The sequence below is a fragment of the Pristiophorus japonicus genome, chromosome 16 (assembly GCF_044704955.1).
Source record: "Pristiophorus japonicus isolate sPriJap1 chromosome 16, sPriJap1.hap1, whole genome shotgun sequence".
Classification (NCBI taxonomy): domain Eukaryota; kingdom Metazoa; phylum Chordata; class Chondrichthyes; family Pristiophoridae; genus Pristiophorus; species Pristiophorus japonicus.
In genome coordinates, this window is record NC_091992.1 from 82241921 (window position 1) to 82264506 (window position 22586).

At 45.0% G+C, this 22586-nt stretch overlaps 1 protein-coding gene across 1 annotated transcript in view; it reads left to right on the forward strand.

The window, feature by feature from the left end:
• cacna1g (calcium channel, voltage-dependent, T type, alpha 1G subunit) overlaps positions 1-22586 on the forward strand; it is a 372532-nt gene that overhangs the window by 60699 nt on the left and 289247 nt on the right. The window contains exons 6-8 of the mRNA XM_070857502.1: positions 5402-5494; positions 7029-7848; positions 20498-20877. Coding sequence (XP_070713603.1) covers positions 5402-5494; positions 7029-7848; positions 20498-20877 — 1293 coding nt within the window. The remainder of the gene's footprint in view (positions 1-5401; positions 5495-7028; positions 7849-20497; positions 20878-22586) is intronic.

The window sequence follows — 22586 nt, forward strand, 5'->3', positions numbered from 1 at the left end:
CAGTCCTGATGTTTTGGGTCAGTGTCAATACGGACAATCAGATAAAAGGAGCAGTTTAATTTACGCCAACTTGCCCCACCATCACAGAGTTCAACTGTGACAAGAAAAAAAAATCCTTTTACACTTTGGTGCTGGTTGCTATGGAGAATGTGTTGAGTTCGATGCTGGCTCTGTAACAGAGTGACCCTGGGTCCACTGTATAATAGGTGGGAGCTTATTTTATGTCACTCAAAAATGACAGAAGAGGAAGCATTTCTAGCCGACCAGCTTTAACATTTCTCATCAAACCTGAATGTTGGTGGCGAGCAATAACAATATCAAACCAAGCACTGGGATTCATTTCCAGAGGCATAGAATTGAAAAGTTATCGAACCTTGGTTAGACCACACTTGGAGTACTGTGAAAGGTTTTAGTCTCCATATTATTAAAAGGATATAGAGACATTGGAGAAGGTGCAAGAAAGGTTGACAAGGATTATACTGGAACAGAGAGGATATACTTATCAAGAAAGGTTAAACAGATTGGGACTCTTTTCTCTAGAGAAGAGAAGGGTGAGGGGTGACCTCACAGAGGTCTTTGAGATTCTGAAAGGGTTTGAAAGGGTGGACGTAGAGAAAATGTCTCCACTTGTGGGGGCATCCAAAACTAGAGATCATAAATATAAGATAGTTACTAATCAATCCAATAAAGAATTCAGGGGGTATTTATTCATCCAGAGAGAGATTAAAATGTGGAACTCGCTCCCACAAGGTGTGGTTGTGGCGAATAGCATAGATGCATTTAAGGGGAAGTTGGATAAGCAAATGAGGCAGAAAGGAATAGAAGGATCTGCTGACGGGTTTAGATGAAGAAGGGTGGGAGGAGGCTCATGTGGAGCATTGACCAGTTGGGCGGAATGGCCAGTTTCTGTGCTGGTGCCTTGATGTAACTCTATGAGCTACTAGGCTTTCAACATCATTTTAGAGATGGCATAATAAAATGACACTCTTCATACGCCCTCTGGAATACTTTAGAAGCTAGGAATCCCAGTCTGTAAATAAACCAGCTTGAGGAGGATTAAAGGATAAGAGGTTTATTTTTTATTTTGCGTAACAATAACCCAATTAATTCAACAGCCTGAAAAGATTGTGTTTTGGCACTTGGTTTTACCTCAGAGTGTGGTGTGCTGAAGTCGTGTTCATTACTGCCTGAGGGAAGCAGTATGTCGGGTGAAAGGCTTGTGGTGTTGGACAATACTATTTTGTCTCACTCTTTGCCTTCGGTGTGGGGGGTGGGAGGGAGATAGGCACCACGCTTTCTGTCATAGTTCCATTCCGGGCTTAGTCGCAATCCTTGACTCGGTTCTCAATTAATCCTTGGTTTTTTTTCCTCTCCTTTTAAACGGATTAATTAAAACAAATGCTCGAACCTAAAATCAAATTCCCAAGCTGACGTGCTTGGACTGGGAGTTAATCCATGCGTGTGGGAATGTTCAAGTGCAGATAATCTCTCAAAGCACACTTAGCGTTACAGAAGTTGGCGATCTGAACGCTTGTTTGACCTTAATCAACCGACGACTTTTAATGGTTGGTGTTGAGGGGATTGTGTAATGTTACTTCTGAAGCCAGACACCCTCCACCCACCCCACTACACTCCTGCCTAACCCCCTCCTCCAAACACATCCTGTGCTTGCACGGAGGAGAGAATGAAATTGAAGTTATTGCAACACATCGCTTAGGAAAATGCCTCCGTTGCGTTGCAATGGTCGGCTAATATTTACAGCTTGTGGTGTTCATTTTGCTGGGGAGTTCCCGGATGTTCAGAAGTTCACTGGTGGCTCTGTCCGGTATCAGCAGTTTTTTGTGTACTTTAATTTCCTTCTGTTTCTTTTTTCACTCCGCTCCCACAGACATCGGGGGGGGTGAAAGTAGTCTTGGGCGGGTAGCGAATCGACCGCCGTTTTACACCCCGCCCGATTTTCTTAATGGCTGTCGCCCACAACTTCCTTCGCTCTCAATTTTCACACCTTTTTCTTTGGCCACCTCTCCTGAAAGAAACGCCTCATTTCAGCTATGGCGTTACCCGGCTTCTTTCAAGCAGCTTACGAGGTCAGTCGGAAAAGCGGGCCAGGGCATTGGGTGCCAATACTTTACGGGTGAGTGCTACAATACTGCGCTGTCTCGGTCCCGGGTCTGGCAGAGCCGGTTTTCTGACTGCACGGGGGCTCCTGATCGGCAGCACGCAGTCCGAGAGCCAGCCCAGGTGTACCCTCTCTGTCGAAAATCAAAACAATCAATAGTTCTCTTGTCCATAATCTTCCTTGCATCAACACTCAAATAGAGAGGACTTAAAATCATTTGATATGATCACTGACACATTGCGTATGCTAATAAATAGTTCCAGATGCTAGTGAGACTAGTATTCCGCCACCCCCTCCACCCCCCCGACACTTCCCCAACAACGCCATATGTTATTTCAGGAGTGATAGATAATCCCTGATTCGTGCAACAGAAGTATTTTGGACCAGACGTGTGGGGTGTACTGTGGTGGTCCAGGCACTGTATACTGCGGATCTCGCGTGCCACTGCTGCAACTATTGTTCCAGCTCTGTGAGACAAAAGCCAATCCATCCCCTTCTCCCCCCCTCCACCCGCACCTCTCCGTCTATCCCCCCCCAACCTCCCCCCTCCTCCTGTATGCCTGCCGACTGGCAGCTGTTGCCTTTCTTCCCCAGCCGCACAGTTTCTCTCCCTACTTCAGCTGGCTTCGCTCCCGCACACATCTGTCCTTGCTCAGAGCCTTGCTCCTCTCACGCTCGCACATCTTTCTAGACGTTCCTTTTCACTGTTCCAATTTTTTTTTCCCCAAAGCTTCGCACGCCAGCAAGCGGGAGTCCCGTGGTGGTGATGCTTCCAGTCACGCTGACCCGGCAACATTAGGAACAGGAATCGGCCATCTAGTCTCAGCTGATCAAGGAAGGGGTGAACCAGGTGCTCCAGTGGCCCACCTTGTTTTTGTGAATCCCCGAGGGGCAGCCCTACTCCTCCTGGCCCCATGGAAATAATTAAAAACTTAGAATTTTAACTCTCCTTCGGTTGGAATTGATTAGGTTGGGCCTATATTCTCTGGAGTTTAGAAGAATGAGAGGTGATCTCATTGAAACGTATAACATTCTGAGAGGGCTTGACAGGGTAGATGCTGAGAGGCTATTTCCCCTGGCTGGAGAGTCTAGAACTAGGGGGTACAGTCTCGGGATAAGGGGTCAGCCATGTAGGACTCAGAGGGTTGTGAATCGGGGAGTTCTCTACCACAGAGGGCTGTGGATGCTCAGTTGTTGAGTATATTCAGGGCTGAGATAGATAGATTCTTGTGCACTAAAGAAATCAAGGGATATGGGGATCGGGCGGGAGAGTGGAGTTGATGTCAAAGTTCGACCATGATCTTATTGAATGGTGGAGCAGGCTCGAGGGGCTTTAAGGCCTACTTCTGCTCCTATTTCGTATATTCTTATGGACCGCCAAGTGTCACTATGTGGTGTTGTCCACCCACTTGTGTTCCAAGATGGTCCAATTTGCATAACAAAAGGGCTGACTGCCTTAAACAGGCAGGCCATAGTAAGGTAGATAGAGAGAAACTATTTCTGCTGGTTGGGGAGTCTAGGACTAGGGGGATATTGTCTAAAAATTAGAGCCGGACCTTTCAGGAGTCAAGTTAGGAAGCACTTCTACACAGAAAGGGTGGTACAATTTTGGAACTCCCTTCCGCAAACGGCAATTGATGCTCGGTTAATCGGTAATTTTAAATCTGAGATTGATAGACTTTTGTTAAGCAAAGGTAGTAAGGGATATGAGCCAAAGGCAGGTAGATGGAGTTAGGTCACAGATCAGCCATGATCTCATTGAATGGCGGAACAGGCTCGAGGGGTGAAATAGCCTCCTCATGTTCCTATGTTCGACTGGGGCCACCCAACGCTGGGTCCTTCTGAACATGATGTTGTGGATTGGGAACGGGGCAGTAAGCTTTTCCCCACCATTTTTGGGGTGCTACCACCCTGTTTCTGCCAGTGAAAAATCCCTCTCATAAGAGTCTTAAAATGGTCGGGGGCTATTGGGGGCTTCACCTGTTTATTAGTCTTGGTCCCCCTCCTTCTGCCTATCACCTTGTTGAAATAATTGGGCACACTGATTATGTCCTGAGCTTTGTAGCAGTGATCCTTGATAGCAATTGTTTGGAAAATTGGTCATCCAATCCAGGTAGATTGTCCAGTCAAATCGAATTCTAAGCCCAAATGTCTGATTGCATGTTATTTTTTTTTTAAATTGGGATAGTCTTCACTCTCAGGTTAAGTATACAATGCTACAAGTCTCTTCAGAGGCACCCTCCAAAGTCACATTACAGAGCCAGTTTAATATGGATGGGTGTCTGCTATTTTTGTTCTAATGCTTTTGTAAGGAGCACCTATGTGTGATACCTAAAGAAAAGGTACCCAGTCATCATATTCAACTGTAACTCCGACAGGAACGATCAATTAGTCGAATCATTGTGCGCTGCAACGTGATTGGCAGGTTTCTTTCACTTTCCTTTCTGGGGAGGGTCCAGCACAAAGGGGCAAAACCTTAAAATTAGAAACCAGGCCGTTCAGGGGGGTGATATCAGGAAGCCCTTCTTCACACAAAGGCTGGTGGAACTCTGGAACTCTCGCCCCCAAAAAACTGTTAAGGCTGGGGGGTCAATTGAAAATTTCGAAACAGGGCTTGGCAGATGTTTGTTAGACAAGGGTATTAAGGGATACGGAACCAAGGAGGGTAAATGGAGTTAAGATACAGATCATCCATAATCTAATTGAACAGGCAGAACAGCTCGATGGGCTGAATGGCCTACTCCTGTTCGTATGTTCCTACTTCGAGTTGTCTAAAACTGGCTGACGTTATTGAATACGCCAGAATGTCACTCACCCCTAGAATGGGCCATGAACCCCTTCCAGACCAATCTGACAAAGCCTTTGTTAGGGGAAGGAACTGCACTCATTTCAATGTATTAAGCTATACTATCGTGTTATTGCAAATATTAACATTTATAGATATAAAAATTCTCCATTTTCCTTACGTCAGAAATACATGTTGCCATCTAATAGCCTCATTTGGTTGTTAAGTCATGTAATTAATGTTCTTGCATAAATTATGTAATGTAAGTGCCCACACAAGTCTTGGCCTCTGTGGATTTACGACTTGGTCTGGCACATCAATGACTTAAAATCTAATGTTCAAAAGGTTTCTACAACCATCTAGATATGAGCAACAGTGGTGGTCAGCCCTTGATGTTATTGATTTAAAGAGCAGAATGTCTTGCTGAATTAGAACCAAGTCTATCTGATTTTATTTCAAACTCTCTGACCGGCTGAAATATTTGATTTTTCTCTCAGGTTATCACCCTGGAGGGATGGGTTGATATCATGTATTTTGTCATGGACGCTCACTCCTTTTACAATTTCATCTACTTCATCCTTCTGATCATAGTAAGTATTTAAGTAATAGTGTTTTCTAATTCTCCCTGTGGATGTGGGCATCGCCGGCAAGCTGGCATTTACTGCCCATCCCTAGTTGCCCTGAGAAAGTGGTGTTACACTGAGCAGCTCGCTGGGCCATTTCAGAGGGTAGTTAAGAGTTAACAATGTTGGTGTTAATGTTGGGACTGGAGTCACATGTAGGCCAGACCAGGTAAGAACAGCAGGTCTCCTTCCCTAAAGGACATTAGTGAACCAGTTGGGTTTTTATAACAATCTAGCAGTTTCATGGTCGCTTTTACTGATACCAGCTTTTTATTTTCAAATGTTTTTGGAGCATATTCTCAAATTGCTACTGTGAGATTTGAACTCCCATTCACTGGATTATAAGTCCAAGCCTCTGAATTGCTAGTCGAGTAACATAACCACTATGTTGGCCTTTATTGCAAGGGGTTGGAGTATAAGAGTAAGAAAGTCGTGCTACAATTGTACAGGGCCTTGGTGAGACCACACCTGGAGTACTGTGCACAGTTCTAGTCTCCTTATCTAAGGAAGGATATACTTGCCTTGGAGGCAGTACAACAAAGGTTCACTAGATTAATTCCTGGGATGAGAGGGCTGTCCTATGAGAAGAGATTGAGTAGATTGGGCCTATACTCTCAGGAGTTTAGAAGAATGAGAGGTGATCTCATTGAAACATACAAGATTCTGAAGGGGATTGACAGGGTAGATGCTGAGAGGTTGTTTCCCTGGGCTGGAGTGTCTAGAACTAGGGGTCATCATCTCAGAATAAGGGGAAGCCCATTTAAGATAGAGATGAGGAGGAATTTCTTCACTCAGAGGGTTGTGAATCTTTGGAATTCTCTGCCTCAGAGGGCTGTAGATGCTGAGTCTCTGAATATAGTCAAGGCTGAAATAGATGGATGTTTGGAGTCTAGGGGAATCAAGGGATTATAGAGATCAGGCGGGAAAGTAGAGTTGAGGTTGATGATCAGCCGTGATCTTATTGAATGGTGGAGCAAGCTCAAGGGGCCGTATGGCCTACTCCTGCTCCTATTTCTTACATTCTTATGTATGACACTACCGTTCCTGCTAACTAATATGTTGTATTTCCAGTGGGGACGGGCTGAGTGTGGTTTCCACAAGGTTTTCCCCGGCACTGAGCTGCGAAACATCTATTATTTAAAATAGATCGTGCACAGTATATACTTTTAATGGCAAATGCTTCCTAGCTCAAAACAGGAAAAAACCTCCACTGTTTAAAATACTTACTGAGTGGCTAATAATGGTGGGGAAAAGCTTGCTACACTTCTTGAGAGTTAAGGCATTTAACTGTTCTTCACCCCCTTCCTCCCATATTCCCACCCTGATCAACCTCAAGCATTTATACCTCCCCCCGACAACCTTCCCACTCAGTTCCAGTCCTGTGCTTTCCAAGGTTCCCTCCGACCACTTGTGACGGTTGAAGTATATCAACTGCAGCGATCTGGTTGAATACGATGTTCGTCTCGAATTATTTCATTCCTGTATTTTTTTTTCTCTTCAGGTTGGGTCATTTTTTATGATCAATTTATGTCTCGTTGTCATAGCAACCCAGTTTTCTGAAACCAAACAACGCGAAAGCCAATTGATGAAGGAACAGCGAGTCCGCTTCATGTCCAATGCGAGCACGCTGGCGAGCTTCTCTGAACCGGGGAGCTGCTACGACGAACTCTTGAAGTACATCGGCCACATGCTGCGAAAGGCCAAGCGAGAGGTCGTGCGCGTTTGCTTCGCGGTGGTGGCCAGGCGGGGGGCCCAGCCCGTCAGCAGGAGCAAGCCGAGCGCGCAGCCCCGCAAGCGGCAGCAGCGGAAGCGGGTGGCCTCTGTCCACCACCTGATCCACCACCACCACCACCACCACCACTACCACGTGAGCAACGGCAGCCTGCGGGCCCCCAGGGCCAGCCCCGAGATCGGCGAGGTAGAGACCAGCTCCGCCCACCACGGCGGCAGCAGGCTGGTGATGCTGCCCTCGCCCCTGCCCAACCTGCACCCACCGCCTGCCCCCGCCGCCCCCGGTAACACCGAGTCTGTCCACAGCATCTACCACGCCAACTGCCACATCGAGCCCATCCAGTGCCAGTCCTCCCTCGGGCAAGGCACGGGCCCGATCGCACCGGACGGACTTCAGAAGAATGCTGCCGATGCCAAGAGCTACCCGCCGGTGCACCCCAGCTCCCCGCACGAGGTCATCAACTTCAGCACCGCTGGGGAGAAGACACTTAAAGACGCAACAATGAATCCTGACAGCACGATGGCAAACCTCAACATCCCGGCTGGGCCATACCGGAAAATGCATCGACTCCTGGAAACACAGAGTGCCGGTGAGTGACCCAGTCCAAAGGCTCTGCATTACCAGAGTGCCAACCATGTGTGTGTGTGTGGTGATCTTTTAGAGCAGAGCCTTGCCATTGAGACCTCTCCTAAATATCCGACGTTTTATAAAAGAACCGTCATTTACTTTGACCTGCTTTGCTACACGTAAGACGGTTTCCGGAGATGGATTGGAGAACACAAAACCAGCAGATGACCTTCCCTTGGGACGTTAGCGCAAAATGAGCAATATCTGATCGACTGCCCTTTAGACGCCCGCCTGACTTTCAATTCCATTCACTTCAATAGAATTGAATATCGGGCAGGGAGAGCATAAGAACATGAGAATTAGGAACAGGAGTAGGCCATTCGGCCCCTCGAGTAGGCTCCGCTATTCAATAAGATCAGGGCTCCACTTTCCTGCTCTATCCCCATATCCCTTGATTCCCTTAATATTCAAAAATCAATCGCTCTCTGTCTTGAATATACTCAACGACTGAGCGTCCACAGCCCTCTCGGGTAGAGAATTCCAAAGATTCACCACCCTCTGAGTGAAGAAGTTTCTCCTCATCTCAGTCCTAAATGGCCAACCCCTTATTCTGAGACTGTGACCCCTGGTTCTGTATTCCCCAGCCAGAGGAAACATCCTCCTTGCATCTACCCTGTCAAGCCCTATAAGAATTTTGCATGTTTCAATGAGATCACTTCTCATTCTTCTAAACGCTAGAGAATATAGGTCAAGTCTGCTCAATCTCTCCTCATAGGACAATCCCCCCATTCCAGGAATCAGTCTGGAGTATAACAGACGGGCGATGCAGTGCCCACCCAACCGCTTAGACCTGCCGCACCAAGATTAATTTCTACCCTAGAAAGTACTAAATAAAAATCCTGAAAGACATGATAAATCTGCATTGAAAAGGCAAGGATTAATTAGGGACAGTCAGCACGGATTTGTTAAGAGAAGATCGTGTCTGGCTAACCTGATTGAATTTTTTGAGGAGGTAACTAAGAGGGTCAATGAGGGTAGTGCGTACGATGTAGTATATATGGACTTTAGCAAACCTTTTGATAAGGTCCCACATGGTAGACTGGTCATGAAGGTTAAAGCCCATGGGATACAGGGCAAAGTGTCAAGTTGGATCCAAAGTTGGCTTGGAGGAAGGAAACAAAGGGTAATGATTGCTGGATGTTTTTGTGACTGGAAGGATGTTTCCAGTGGGGTTCCACAGGGCTCAGTACTGGGATCCTTGCTTTTTGTGGTATATATCAACGATTTAGATTTGAATAGAGGGAGTATGATTAAAAAGTTTGCAGACGACACTAAAATTGGCTGTGTGGTTGATAATGAAGAGGAAAGTCATGGGCTACAGGAGTATATCATCTGGTCAGGTGGGCAGAGCAGTGGCAAATGGAATTTAATTCAGAGAAGTGTGAGGTGATGCACTTTGCGAGGGCTAATAAGGAAAGGGTATACACATTAAGCGGTAGGCCACTTAATAGTGTGGATGAACAAAGGGACCTTGGAGTGCTTGTCCACAGATCCCTGAAAGTAGCAGACCAGGTGGATAAGGTGGGTTAAGAAGGCATACGGAATGCTTACCTTTATTGGTTGAGGCATAAAATATAAGAGCAGGGAGGTTATGCTTAAATTGTATAATACTTTGGTTAGGCCACAGCTGGAGTATTAAGTACAGTTCTGGTCACCGTATTATAGGAAGGACATGATTGCACTAGAGAGGGTGCAAAGGAGATTTACTAGGATGCTGCCTGGAATGGAGAATCTTAGTTATGAGGACATATTGGATAGGCTGTGTTTGTTCTCATTGGAACAGAGGAGGTTGAGAGGAGACCTCATTGCGATGTACAAAATATTGAGGGGCCTGGACATAGTGGATAGTAAGGGTCTATTTCCATTTGTGGAGGGGTCTATTATGAGGAGGCATAGTTTTAAGGTGGTTGGAAGAAGGTTTAGAGAGGATTTGAGGGGGGGAGCGGGCTTCTTTACGCAGAGGGTTGTAGGGATCTGGAACTCGCTGCCTGGAAGAGTGGTGGATGCAGAAACCCTCATCACTTTTAAGAGATGGTTGGATGGGCACTCAAAGTGCAGTAACCTGCAGGGTTATGGACCTAGAGATGGTAATTGGGATTAGACTGGATGAACTTTTGTTGGATGAAGCTGATATAATGGTAAGTACTGCAGGGAATCGAATACGGCCAGGGTGATCTCCTGGACTAGTTTCGATCACCTGGGTGGGTCGGAGAGGAATTTTCCCAGATTTTTTCTCCCTAAATTGGCCTGGGTTTTTATCTGGTTTTTGCCTCTCCCAGGAGATCACATAGCTCCAGTCAGGGTGGAGTGTAGAATGTTTTAGTATAAGGTGTGTCGCAGTTGTGATGAGGCAGATTGGTTGGGCTGGGTGCTCTTTGCCTTTCCGCCATTGTTCATTGTTCATAGGTTTATTTGTAACCTTCAGGGCTGCTGACCAAGGGCCGTGCGGCTCTTTGTTGGTCAGCGCGGACACGATAGGCCGGAATGGCCTCCTTCTGCACTGTAAATTTCTATGTTTCTATGTTTCTAAAACACCAAAAAACAAAATTGCATGGACCCTTTTAAAGGTGGGGAAGGACACATCTTACCTGCCACTCTGTCCAGCTGTTGGCCCTGCCCCAAATCACAGGGATGAGGTTGTTTAGATTCTTGTGGGTGATGGATGCGCAACAGAGAAGCCCGCTCGATGAGTCAGCATAAGTCGGAGCAGCACCTTGTCACTCTGGGAAGACCCAAAGAAAAATGTCTGAAAAGTGTCTAATTAGAAGGCTTCTCAAGGAGTAAAATATGGTGGCCTATACAAGGCAACCAGCCTATCTGGCATTGATTAGCTGTCTCTTCAGCATTTCTGGGGCCTTCTTAAAGCCTGTTACAGTACCGGGCCCTCTCAGCAGACATTGCTCCTGCTGGAGTATCAGGTGGCGAGCGGGGGAGATTCCACAAGTGACCCATATCCATTGCTGGCTGCAGGCTTACTGGGGATGGGGACCCATGATTCACCCATCCTACCTTCCAGTTGTTACTCTTTGGACTGGGGGATAATTGCTACTGAACTGGGAGGGTCATTGTTACAGGACTGGGGGATAATTGTTACTGGACTGGGGGATAATTGTTACTGGACTTGGGGATAATTGTTACTGGACTTGGGGGGGGGGGGGGGGGGTCAGTGTTACTGGACTGCGGGGGGGGGAGGTCATTGTTACTGGACTGGGGGGGGAGGTCATTGTTACTGGACTGGGGGCGTGTCAGTGTTACTGGATTGGCCGGGGGGGAGGTCATTGTTACTGGACTGGGGGGGGTCAGTGTTACTGGACTGGGGGGGGGGGTCAGTGTTACTGGACTGGGAGAGTCATTGTTACTGAACTGGGAGGGTCATTGTTACTGGACTGGGAGGGGGGGAGGTCATTGTTACTGGACTGGGGGGGGAGGTCATTGTTACTGGACTGGGGGGGTCATTGTTACTGGACAGGGCGAGGTCATTGTTACTGGACTGGGGGGGTCATTGTTACTGGACTGGGGGGGGTCATTGTTACTGGACTGGGGGGGTCATTGTTACTGGACTGGGGGGGGTCATTGTTACTGGACTGGGGGGGTGGTCATTGTTACTGGACTGGGGGGTTCAATTTTAATGTACGTGGCAGCCTTTATGTGGATTTTCTACATTACAACAATGACTACCTTTCATTGAGTGTGACAGGAGGGGACAGAATGTATAAAAATAAGAGTGTATCAGAAAGTGTAAACAGAAAGCAGGGAAAAATGGTAAAAATACAAAATTAAAAGCTCTTTATCTGAATGCACGCAGCCTTCATCACAAGATAGAAGAGTTGACGGCACAAATAGATGTAAATGTGTATGATCTGATGGCCATTACAGAGATGTGGTTGCAAAGTGACCAAAGCTGGGAACTGAATATTCAGGGGTTTTTGACAATTCGGAAGGAAAGCCAGAAAGGAAAAGGAGGTGGGGTAGCTTTGTTAATAAAGGACGAGATCAGTGCAGTAGTGAGGAATGTTATTGGCTCAGAAGATCAAGATGTAGAATTAGTTTGGGTGGTGATAAGAAATAATAAGGGAAAGAAGTCACTGGTGGGAGTAGTCTATAGGCCCCCTAACAGTAGCTACACTGTAGGACAGAGTATAAATCAAGAAATAATGGAGAGAGGTATGGCAATAATCATGGGCGATTTTAATCTTCATATTGATTGGATAAATCAAATTGGCAAAGGTAGCCTTGAGGAAAAGTTCATGGAGTGTATGCAGGATGGTTTCTTAGAACAATACATTGTGGAACCGACCAGTGAGCAGACTATTTTAGATCTGGTAATGTGTAATGAGATCTCAAAGGATCCTCTTGGGAAGAGTGATCAATACCATGGTTGAATTTCAAATTCAGTTTGAGGGTGAGAAGGCTAGCTCTCAAACTAGTGTCCTGAACTTAAATAAAGCTAATTACAACAGTATGAAGGCAGAGTTGGCTAAAGTGTAGTATGAAAATAGATTAAAGGGTAGGATGGTCGATGAGCAGTGACAAACAATTAAGGAGATATTTCATAACTCTCAACAAAAATATATTCCAGTGAGAAGGAAAGACTTTCAGAGAAGAGAGAACCATCTGTGGCTAACTAAGGAAGTAAAGGATGGTATCAGATTGAAAACAATGGCATACAAAGTGGCCAAGATTAGTGGGAAGCCAAAGGATTGGGGAACTTTTTAAAAACCAGCAAAGGACGCCTAAAAAATAATAAAGAGAAGGGAAGATAGATTATGAAAGTAAACTAGCAAGAAATATTAAAACAGATAGTAAGAGTTTCTACACGTATATAAAAGGAAGAGAGTAGCTAAAGTAAATGGTCCCTTAGAGGATGAGACTGGGGAATTAATAATAGAAAATAGAGAAATGGCAGAGATTTTGAACAAATATTTTGTATCGGTCCTCACGGTAAAAGACACTAAAACTATCCCAATAATGGATAATCAAGGGGCTATAGGAAGGGAGGAACTTAAAACAATCACTATCACTAAAGAAAAAGTACTTGGTAAAATAATGGGACTAAAGGTGGACAAGTCCCCTGGACCTGATGGCTTGCATCCTGGGGTCTTAAACGAAGTGGCTGCAGAGATAATGGATGCATTGGTTGTAATCTACAGAAATTCCTTGGATTCTGGGGAGGTCCCAGCGGACTGGAAAACATCAAATGTAACGCCCTTATTTAAAAAAGGAGCCAGACAGAAAGCAGGAAACTATAAACCAGTTGGCCTAACATCTGTCATTGGAAAAATGCTGGAGTCCATTATTAAGGAAGCAGTAGCAGTTGGAAAAGCATAATACAGTCAAGCGGCATCATGGTTTTATGATAGGGAAATAATGTTTGACAAATTTGCTGGAATTCTTTGAGGATGTAACGAGCAGGGTGGATAATGGGGAACCAGTGGATGTCGTGTATTTGGATTTCCAGAAGGCATTCGATAAGGTACCACATAATAGGTTACTACACAAGATAAAAGCTCACGGGGTTGGGGGTAATATATTAGCATGGATAGAGAATTGGCTAACTAGCAGAAAACAGAGAATCGGGATAAATGGATTATTTTCCGGTTGGCAAAAGGTAACTAGTGGGGTACCACAGGGATTGGTGCTGGAGCCTCAACTATTTACAATCTGTATTAATGATGTGGATGAAGGGACCGAGTGTAATGTAGCCAAGTTTACTGATGATACAAAGCTGGGTGGGAAAGCAAGTTGTGAGAAGGACACAAAAAATCTGCAAAGGGATATAGACAGGCAAAGTGATTGGGCAAAAATATGGCAGATGGAGTATAATGTGGGAAAGTGTGAGGTTATCCACTTTGGCAAAAAAAAATTATTATTTAAATGGAGAGAAATTACAAAACACTGCAGTACAGAGGGACCTGGGGATCCTTGTGCATAAAACACAAAAAGTTAGTATGCAGGTACAGCAAGTAATCAGGAAGGTAAATGGAATGTTGGCCTTTATTGCAAAGGGAATGGAGTATAAAAGCAGAGAAGTCCTGCTACAACTGTACAGGATATTGGTGAAGCCACACCTAGAGTACTGCGTACAGTTTTGGTCTGCTTATTTAAGGAGGGATATACATGCATTGGAGGCAGTTCAGAGAAGGTTCACAAGGTTGATTCCTGAGATTAAGGGGTTGACTTATGAAGAAAAGCTGAGTAGGTTGGGCCTATACTCATTGGAGTTTAGAAGAATGAGAGGTGATCTTGTTAAAACATATAAGATACTGAGGGGGCTCAACAAGGTAGAGGCAGAGAATATGTTTCCCCTCATGGGGGAATCTAGAACTAGGGGGCATAGTTTCAGAATAAGGGGTTGACCATATAAAACTGAGATGAGGAGGAATTTCTTCTCTCCGAGGGTTGTAAATCTATGGAATTCTCTGCCTCAGAGATCTGTGGAGGCTGGGTCATTGAATATATTTAAGGTGGAATTAGAAAGATTTTTGAGCGATAAGGTAGTGAAAGGTTGTGGGGAGCGGGCGGGGAAGTGGAGCTGAGCCCAAGATCAGATCAGCCATGATCTTATTGAATGGTGGAGCAGGCTCGAGGGGCAAAATGGCCGACTCCTGCACCTATTGCTTATGTTCTTATGTTCTTAAAAGTAAATTGCTTCGGGACATCCTGAGGTCATGAAAGGCGCTACATAAATGCAAGTCTTTGATTCTATTTAAAACTGGATTTGCCAAATTCCATAACCCCCACTCCACTGTGCCGCATTTCTGCTCATTTTGTCCCCTGAATTTCTGGGCCAGTGTGTTCATCGCAGCCTTTGAACTGATTCATGGAGCTGGAGTTGAGTTGTCCATTAGTTGCAATGTTCCTCGGGAGCTGGTCATTTTCAGCTTTATTGAGCTCCCTCTTCCTGTCAGGCTCAGTAGCCCCTCCAAGTCTGTCACACTGATGACGTGATCGGCCCTCACTGTTTGAGCGAAAACATCTGAACAAAAACATCTGATAAAATGGGGGGAAAAGAGGCAATCCTCTTCCCTTCTTGTTCGATGTTTTTGATGGTGATGCCCTCTCGTTAAGTCTCATGAATAATAATGTCTTGTACACTCATTCGGGTGTGGCTAGTTTGCATGCTAAGGCAATTTAGTGTAATGGTATGTGTCAGTAAATGTACATCTTAATCATTATAACTGTGCTGTGCTTCGGAACACTTCCCCAGTTGGAGTCAGCCTAGTAGTTGCAAAGCACAGTACAATAATACGAGGGATGGTGCTCAAAGTCAACACTGGTGAAGAAGTTCTGGAGCTGCAACACTCGATTTATTGTTGAAAAGAGCAAAAAAACAAACTGTAGACCCTGATTTTCCCAACCAGTGCTCGCTGTGAACACTGCTCCTGATTGGGGAATCAGGCCTTGCGCATTCATATGTTTTGACAGCGCAAATTCTAAGTTGCATGAGGAGATCTGAAGTTGATAGAGGATTCAGTTACCATATTATTAATTGGTGAACTACCATTCTTATGAAGAAAGGTTGAGCAGGTTGGGCCGATACTCATTGGAGTTTAGAAGAATGAGAGGTGATCTTATTGAAACAAATAAGATACTGAGGGGGCTCGACAAGGTAGATGCAGAGAGGGTGTTTCCCCTCATGAGGAAATCTAGAACTAGGGGCATAGTTTAAGAATAAGGGGTCGCTCCTTTAGAACTGAGATGAGGGGGAATTTCTTCTCTCAGAGAGGGTTGCAAATCTGTGGAATTCTCTGCCCCAGAGAGCTGTGGCGGTTGGGTCATTGAATATATTTAAGGTGGAGATAGGCAAGAGTTTTGAGTGTTAAGGCAATGAAGGGTTATGGGGAGCGGGCAGGGAAGTGGAGCTGAGCCCAAGATCAGATCAGCCATGACCTTATTAAATGGCGGAGCAGGCTCGAGGGGACACTCTTGCTCCTATTTCTTCTGTTCTTATATTAATTCCTCTCCAGCTTAAACTGAAACAACAAACTGCCTCAGTGCAAATAATAACAATGAGCTCCGCAACAACCATGAAAGAACTTGACCTGTAGTCGACATCTTTCATGGTCGCCTGCTTGCCCTCAATTCCTCAGTACAGCCGTTCATCTGTTACTAATTAGCTCTGTTCACGTTGCACTTACTACTGAGATGAATCAACAATTGCAATCTTGGGCCCACAATTAAGTATTTTGTAATAACTGAAATTGAGCTGAATTAATACATTAATTAGGTACTGAATGGCAACTGAAGCACAACCAAAGGGCTCGGATGAAGTCATAGATTGCACAAGCGAATATTGTTTGCCTCTGAGGGTGTACAATCCGTTACTCAGTCTGCCAGAGGTCCTACTGTGTAAGGGACACAGTGGCCACATCATTTATGTGCCTGTGAAGAGTCTGGAGTGGCAGTGGAATTTACCTCTTCCCATAAACTTCCATCATGATGGTGTTCTGGAGACATCGGCCAGTGTGTCATATATCAGAGTGAGTGAAGACACAGACATGTCGGACATGTGACTAGAAGGACAGTGATACAGGCACATTTATACTGCGGTGGTACTGAAGAGGATGGAGCTAAGATATAAACTATGCTAGGCCTCTCATTTCTTAATAATGACATTATTTGTGGAGCCAGAATCAAAGGACAGAAATGTATGGGCTTTTTCATCTGAATTTTCAGTCAGGTTTTCAAGAAAGGCTTTGTCAGTTCCCCAGTTGCAATCGTTAAGTGAGGCATCAAATGATGTCACTCAGACACCCATGCAATTTCCTGGAGATTTCGCAGCAAAGCACTTTGTCAAAAATCCGCCCACATAAACCTTGTCCAGGGTTCTTACATGGAATGACATAGTATTTACAGCACAGAAACAGGCCATTCAGCCCAACTGATCTGAGCCGGTGTTTATGCTCCACACAAGCTTCCTCCCACCTTACTTCAGCACATCTTTCTAATTATAGGGAACATGTAATCTGGTTCTTTAAATCCCCTATGATTATGCTGCTGAAATAACTTCACATTCCGACATAATGGCTTTGAAATTATGATGGTCTTCTGAAGACGGTTCTTGGGAGCTATGTTACATCCATAAGAGTATTTAAAGAGGCCTATAAGCAGACTAATTTGTTGTTTTTGGAGGCCGCTATACCCAGATTGTGTTCCTTTTTTCCTTGTTCATTCTTAATTGCTCCGATGGTTTTATGCCAATTCTTTGTCTGTCCTATTTTTCGGAGTGTTCACAATATTGTCACAGCAGGTTGCCCCCTGAGAATTCCCCTTAACTTATATTTTTTTGAAGGAGAAAGAGGAGGTGCAACAGAGGGATGCAGACCTTGCTCACCTGATGGTGCCCTCACACCAGCATTTACAGGCAGGGCTACGCCTAACTGGATCAGGTAGATTTTCATCTCTAATACCTCGGGCTAGAAATTGCGGAGCGCCCCGTGTGGGGCGACAACTTTTGCGGGAGCGCAAAAGTATCGCCGGGCAGTAAACACTTTATTCTGCCGGGAACTTCCACTTTAGCATTCTAAGACAGAAGTGGAGTTAAATCAAGAGGGGCGGTATCGGCAGGGCACTACGCAATGTCCTGTGCAGTGCTACCACTTTTACAGGCTCCTTCCCTCCCTTAAAGGAAAGGGCCAATGCTGAGATCATTCATCATCATAGGCAATCCCTCAAAATCGAGGAAGACTTGCTTCCACTCCAAAAGAGAGTTCTTAAGTGACTGAACAGTCCAATATGGGAATTACAGTCTCTGTCACAGGTGGGACAGACAGTCGTTGGAGGAAAGGGTGGGTGGGGAGTCTGGTTTGCCGCACGCATTCATTGAAGGCTAAGGTTGTGTATGTTTGTCGATGGTACCTGCGCTACGGGCATAGCAGCCCCAAGCACTCAGAGTGCAGGGCTGAGCACTCGCGGGGTCCAAAGAAATCAAAATGCAACACACTGCGGACATAATTAAATTTTGCCATACCTGACCCACCACTGCCTTTAATTAGCGCTCCCCAAGCAGCCAGCCGAGGTGACAACGCCTCCTGCAGCTGCCATTGTTGACGCCCGGCAATGCTGCAGGGGGCAGAAACGAATTTTACATCCAGGGTGGTAACGGGGCTCTGCACACAGGATGACATCACGATTGCCGGCGAGGTAGCAAATTTTAGTTACTCCCATTGGGATGCTCAGTGGACAGCGGTAGAAATGCTTGAAAGGGCTTCTCAGTTTCCTGCAAAATGCAAAGAAATAAGCGAAAGGAAAAATCATGCCTTCTGAAAAGGAAAGAGTCACATTTAAATGTGCATAGTCAAACAGACATAAAAACAGAAAATGCTGGAAATACTTAGCAGGTCAGGCAGCATCTGTGGAGAGAGAAACAGAGTTAACATTTCAGGTCGCTGACCACACAGACCAGAATCACAAAGACTATAACTACACAGATCATAATAAAACAGACCATAATCACACAGACTCGTTCCTTCAACCACTGTCTGTCCCACCTATGACAGAGACTGTAATTCTCATATTGGACTGCACAGCCACCTGAGAACTCACTTTTAGAGTGGAAGCAAGTCTTCCTCGATTTCCAGGATGTTATGTCTGTAATGCACTTATGAATGACTCCACAAGGCAATGTGTTGTACGCAAACTGTAGTGACCTTGGTCCTTTATTCGTAACTCCAGAGTGAGGCACAAGCATGGTGGGCAGCCTTTTATACTGGGCCCTGCACACCTATGCAGATGACCCTCAGGTCTCCCACCACAGTGCCCTCTGGTGGACAACCTCTGCCACTGGGGCAGGAAACCCCGGTCTTCACCAGTTGCACCCTCTAGTGGTGCCAGCATAGTATATACACAGTATAAACCTTATTGATAGTCCATCAGGTAACAAGTCTCCATCTTATGCAACTATACAGTGACTACACAGAGAGTATATCTATTGTCTGCATATATAACAGAGGGACTGCCTATGATGATGATGAATCACACAGACCATAATCACACAGACCATCTTCATCAAGGTCATTCCCCTTTTGATTCTGGAGTGTTTTGAATTAGCAGTGTGATCAATCGAGACCTACAATATCAATGACAACAGGTTTGTATCTTGAGCACCAAGGACATCCTTCAAAACTCATGGATTTATTTTTGATGTCAATATGGATGAGAGCATTATTTGAAAGTATGACTTGAAGTTACTGGGCAATCGTCCATGCAGCAATTGGGCCCATGGATTACAACAGGCTTTTAATATTCCCTGCCTTTTGACCAATATTGTGTTGTTGAATCCAGCAGATAATCCCATAACTGCTTTGCTAAGGATTATCTTTGAGTTAAGATTAGCTGCAGTTTATGGCTATCCTAATTCAATGATAATTCTTAGCAAAGCATTTATGGGATTATCTGGCTTCAATAACAATATATCGTAACCTATCAATCGATGAGCAAATTAATCTCAACAGAAAGAGCAAACATTTGAGAAAAACATGTCTTTTACATAAAAGTGATTAACACGATGACCTGTACTATTTTATTCAGTGAGCCCTGGCAGTGCAGAAATATTGTACAAAAGCCAGGAAGTTTCAATAAACCTTTATAAAACACTAGTTCAGCCACAGCCCCAGTATTGTGTGCATTTCTGGGCGCCACACTTTAAGAAGGACGTCAAGATTTTGGAGTGGGTGCAGAAGAGATTTACTCGAATGGTTTCAAGGATGAGGGATTTCAGTTACACAGATAGACTGAAGAAGCTAGGATTGTTCTCCTTGGAGCAGAGAAGGCTAAGAGGAGATTTGACCGAGTTATTTAAAATCATGAAGCGTTTAGATAGAGCAAATAAAGAGAAACTCTTTCCAAGGGCTGAAGGGGCCATAACGAGAGGCCACAGATTTAAGGTAATTGGCAAAAGAACCAGAGGAAAAACATTTTTACGCAGTGAGTGGTTAGGATTTGGAAGGCACTGCCTGATACAGATGGTGGTGGATACAGATTCAATTGTAACCTTCCAAAGGGAATTGGATAAATACTTGAATGTGAAAAAATGGCAGGGATATGGGGATAGAGCGGGGGAGTGGGACTAACTGGATTGCTTTTTAAAGAGCTGGCGCCAGCTCTATGAGCCGAATGATCTCCTTCTGTGCTGTACTATTCAATGATTTGATGATTCTATTATTCAGCCTAAAGGAAAGGCTTGCATAATAGAAGACTGTCACATCCCGGCATTTGGCACTTCTGATATTGTACTTCGATCAGAAATACTGTCTGTGCTAATAAGTGGAAAAAGATGTAGCTTGGAGTGTGTTTATCTGGACACATACAACCCCGAATACAAACAGAAAACGCTGCAAACACTCAGCAGGTCAGGCAGCATCTGCAGAGAGAGAAACAGAATTAACTTTTCAGCTTGATGGTCTTTCATCTGAACTAGAAGATGCTGAAACAACCTGAAATGTTAATTGTTTCTTTCTCCGCAGATGCTGCCTGACCCGCTGAGTGTTTCCAGCATTTTCCGTTATTATTTTGGATTTCCCACATCCGCGAGATTTTTGCTTTTCGTTTTACGCAAGTTTTTTTTAAAAAAAAGACATTAAACATCCAAATGTGATTGTCCCCTCTCGCAGGCCCTTGTAAAGGTTCCTGCAAGCTGTCCGGCCACTGCCTGCCCTACGGCTCTCCCAGTGGAACGGCCGACATCCTGAACTGCGACCCACAAAGCTGCCCCATCTGTATCCGGAGCAACGAGTCCGAGGTGACGGATAACGAGACGCTGGACTCAGACAGCGAGGGAGTGTACGAGTTCACCCAGGACGCCTACTATAATGACCAGAGGGACCCTCAGGGGAGCCAACCGAGAGTCAAGGGAGCAAACAAATGCTGGGCCTTTTGGAACTTGGTCTGTGACACCTGCCGCAAAATTGTTGACAGCAAGTATTTTGGGCGCGGCATTATGATCGCTATTCTCATCAACACGCTGAGCATGGGGATTGAATACCACGAACAGGTGAGGCAGAATAAGTTGCTTCTTTAACCTTGTAATGCTTTTATCTTCCCAATATATTTAAAGTAAGCAAGTGTCATTTTGCCTTTCTATTTCAGTGCTAAGCCCTAGAAATGAATTGTCTGTGATAGATTGAGCACAATGTTACAACATATTGAATCAAGTAAAGTCATTTGTGCTGACATACTGATTTTCACCTTCAGAGATAAGTCTCGGAACAGTAATAGATGGAGCAAGAGACAGAGAACAGACTGACCCTCAAGGAACTGTTAAAAAATTAAAACCCTCAGATATTTTTCTGTCAGATCTAACTTAGTAGATCTCCACTTCTACGTTTGGAGATATAGGAGGTGAAGTTGGAGCTGGTCGGGAACACAAGCCAGGCAGAATTGCTTTTGCCGCCCTATATAGGACACAACCCATATTTGGTTCTATTGAAGTAAGTGGGACTGAATATCGGGTGGGGCGTATAATGGGCGGCTGATGCAAACTCGCCTGTGTTCCGTCCACAGACATGTCCAAATTCACCCGCTTAATGTTTTACAGTTGTAGCAAACGTTTCCCACAATTTCATTTCAAAACAGCAAAGAATGCTGTGGTTTTGGCATTGGTTGGTGGCAAATTAGGAAGTGTGTAAAGCAACACAAGTACAGAGAATGGATGTTTAATAGAGGGTCAGTCAGGCGATTAAGCTAACCTCGGTGCCAGGCAGAAAGAAACCACTCGGGTTTCTTGAGACCATCTCTCCCCGTTTCCTCTGCGGACACTCGGACACTCAGTGATCTCTGCGTTTGGGGACAGTCTACTTGGGGAAATTAGCAGCGCTTAATGTGAATAGTTCCAACTGCAATTATTTGTAGCCGACACTGCCTTTGAGGAATTAGAAACTTATCATTTAATCCGCTGCGCCTCCGTCTTTCTGCTCCTTTCAGACGCTGCTTAAAACCTATTTCTTTGACCAAGGTCACCTGTCTTAATGTCTCCTTCTTTACCTCAGTGTCAGTTTTTGTCTGATTACGCTCCGGTGAAGCACCTTGGGATGGCTCACTACGATAAAGACGCTATATAAATCTAAGTTGCTGTTGCATAAATACCGAGCGGGTTTGCTTTATCTTTTGTTTTGTGAAGCAGGGGAAAATGTGAACTCAGTCCACACACGAACACGAATGAGCCAGTCGGTTTTGTGCAACCGCTGCTTTCTTGGCTTCTAATCATGGCCCCAGTTGCCTGTCCTTGGTTTCATAAAGCAGTACATTCATCCCGTATCCCAGTAGTCTTGCTCCATGATTTAAACAACGTGCATCATTATACCTATCATATTGTTTTTGTTTTACAGTGAAATTTCTGGTCCCTAAGGCTAGTGGAGTAGGCACTGGACAGGCACTAGGGGATGAGAACAGCTGGCTCAGGGCCATGTAGCTGCATCTGTGCCACATTAGCACCAAGTGCAATTTTCCAGTGGACATTTTAGACGTAGCTAAAGTGGCCTTGCCAATATGGAGCCCTGGCTGCATTTAAATATTATAATGTATTGAAATGAAGTTTGGCGTGATTTTCTGTTTGCTGAGGCCAGAATTTCCGATAATATTTTTTCACAAATCTTTTGAAAAAAAAATTCTGAGGTTTTTTTTTCTTCTAACAGTACACAGACCTGCTCCCGCTCCACCACCACCATAATTTTTCTGGGAGCATGACTCAGTTCATCGGCTGCT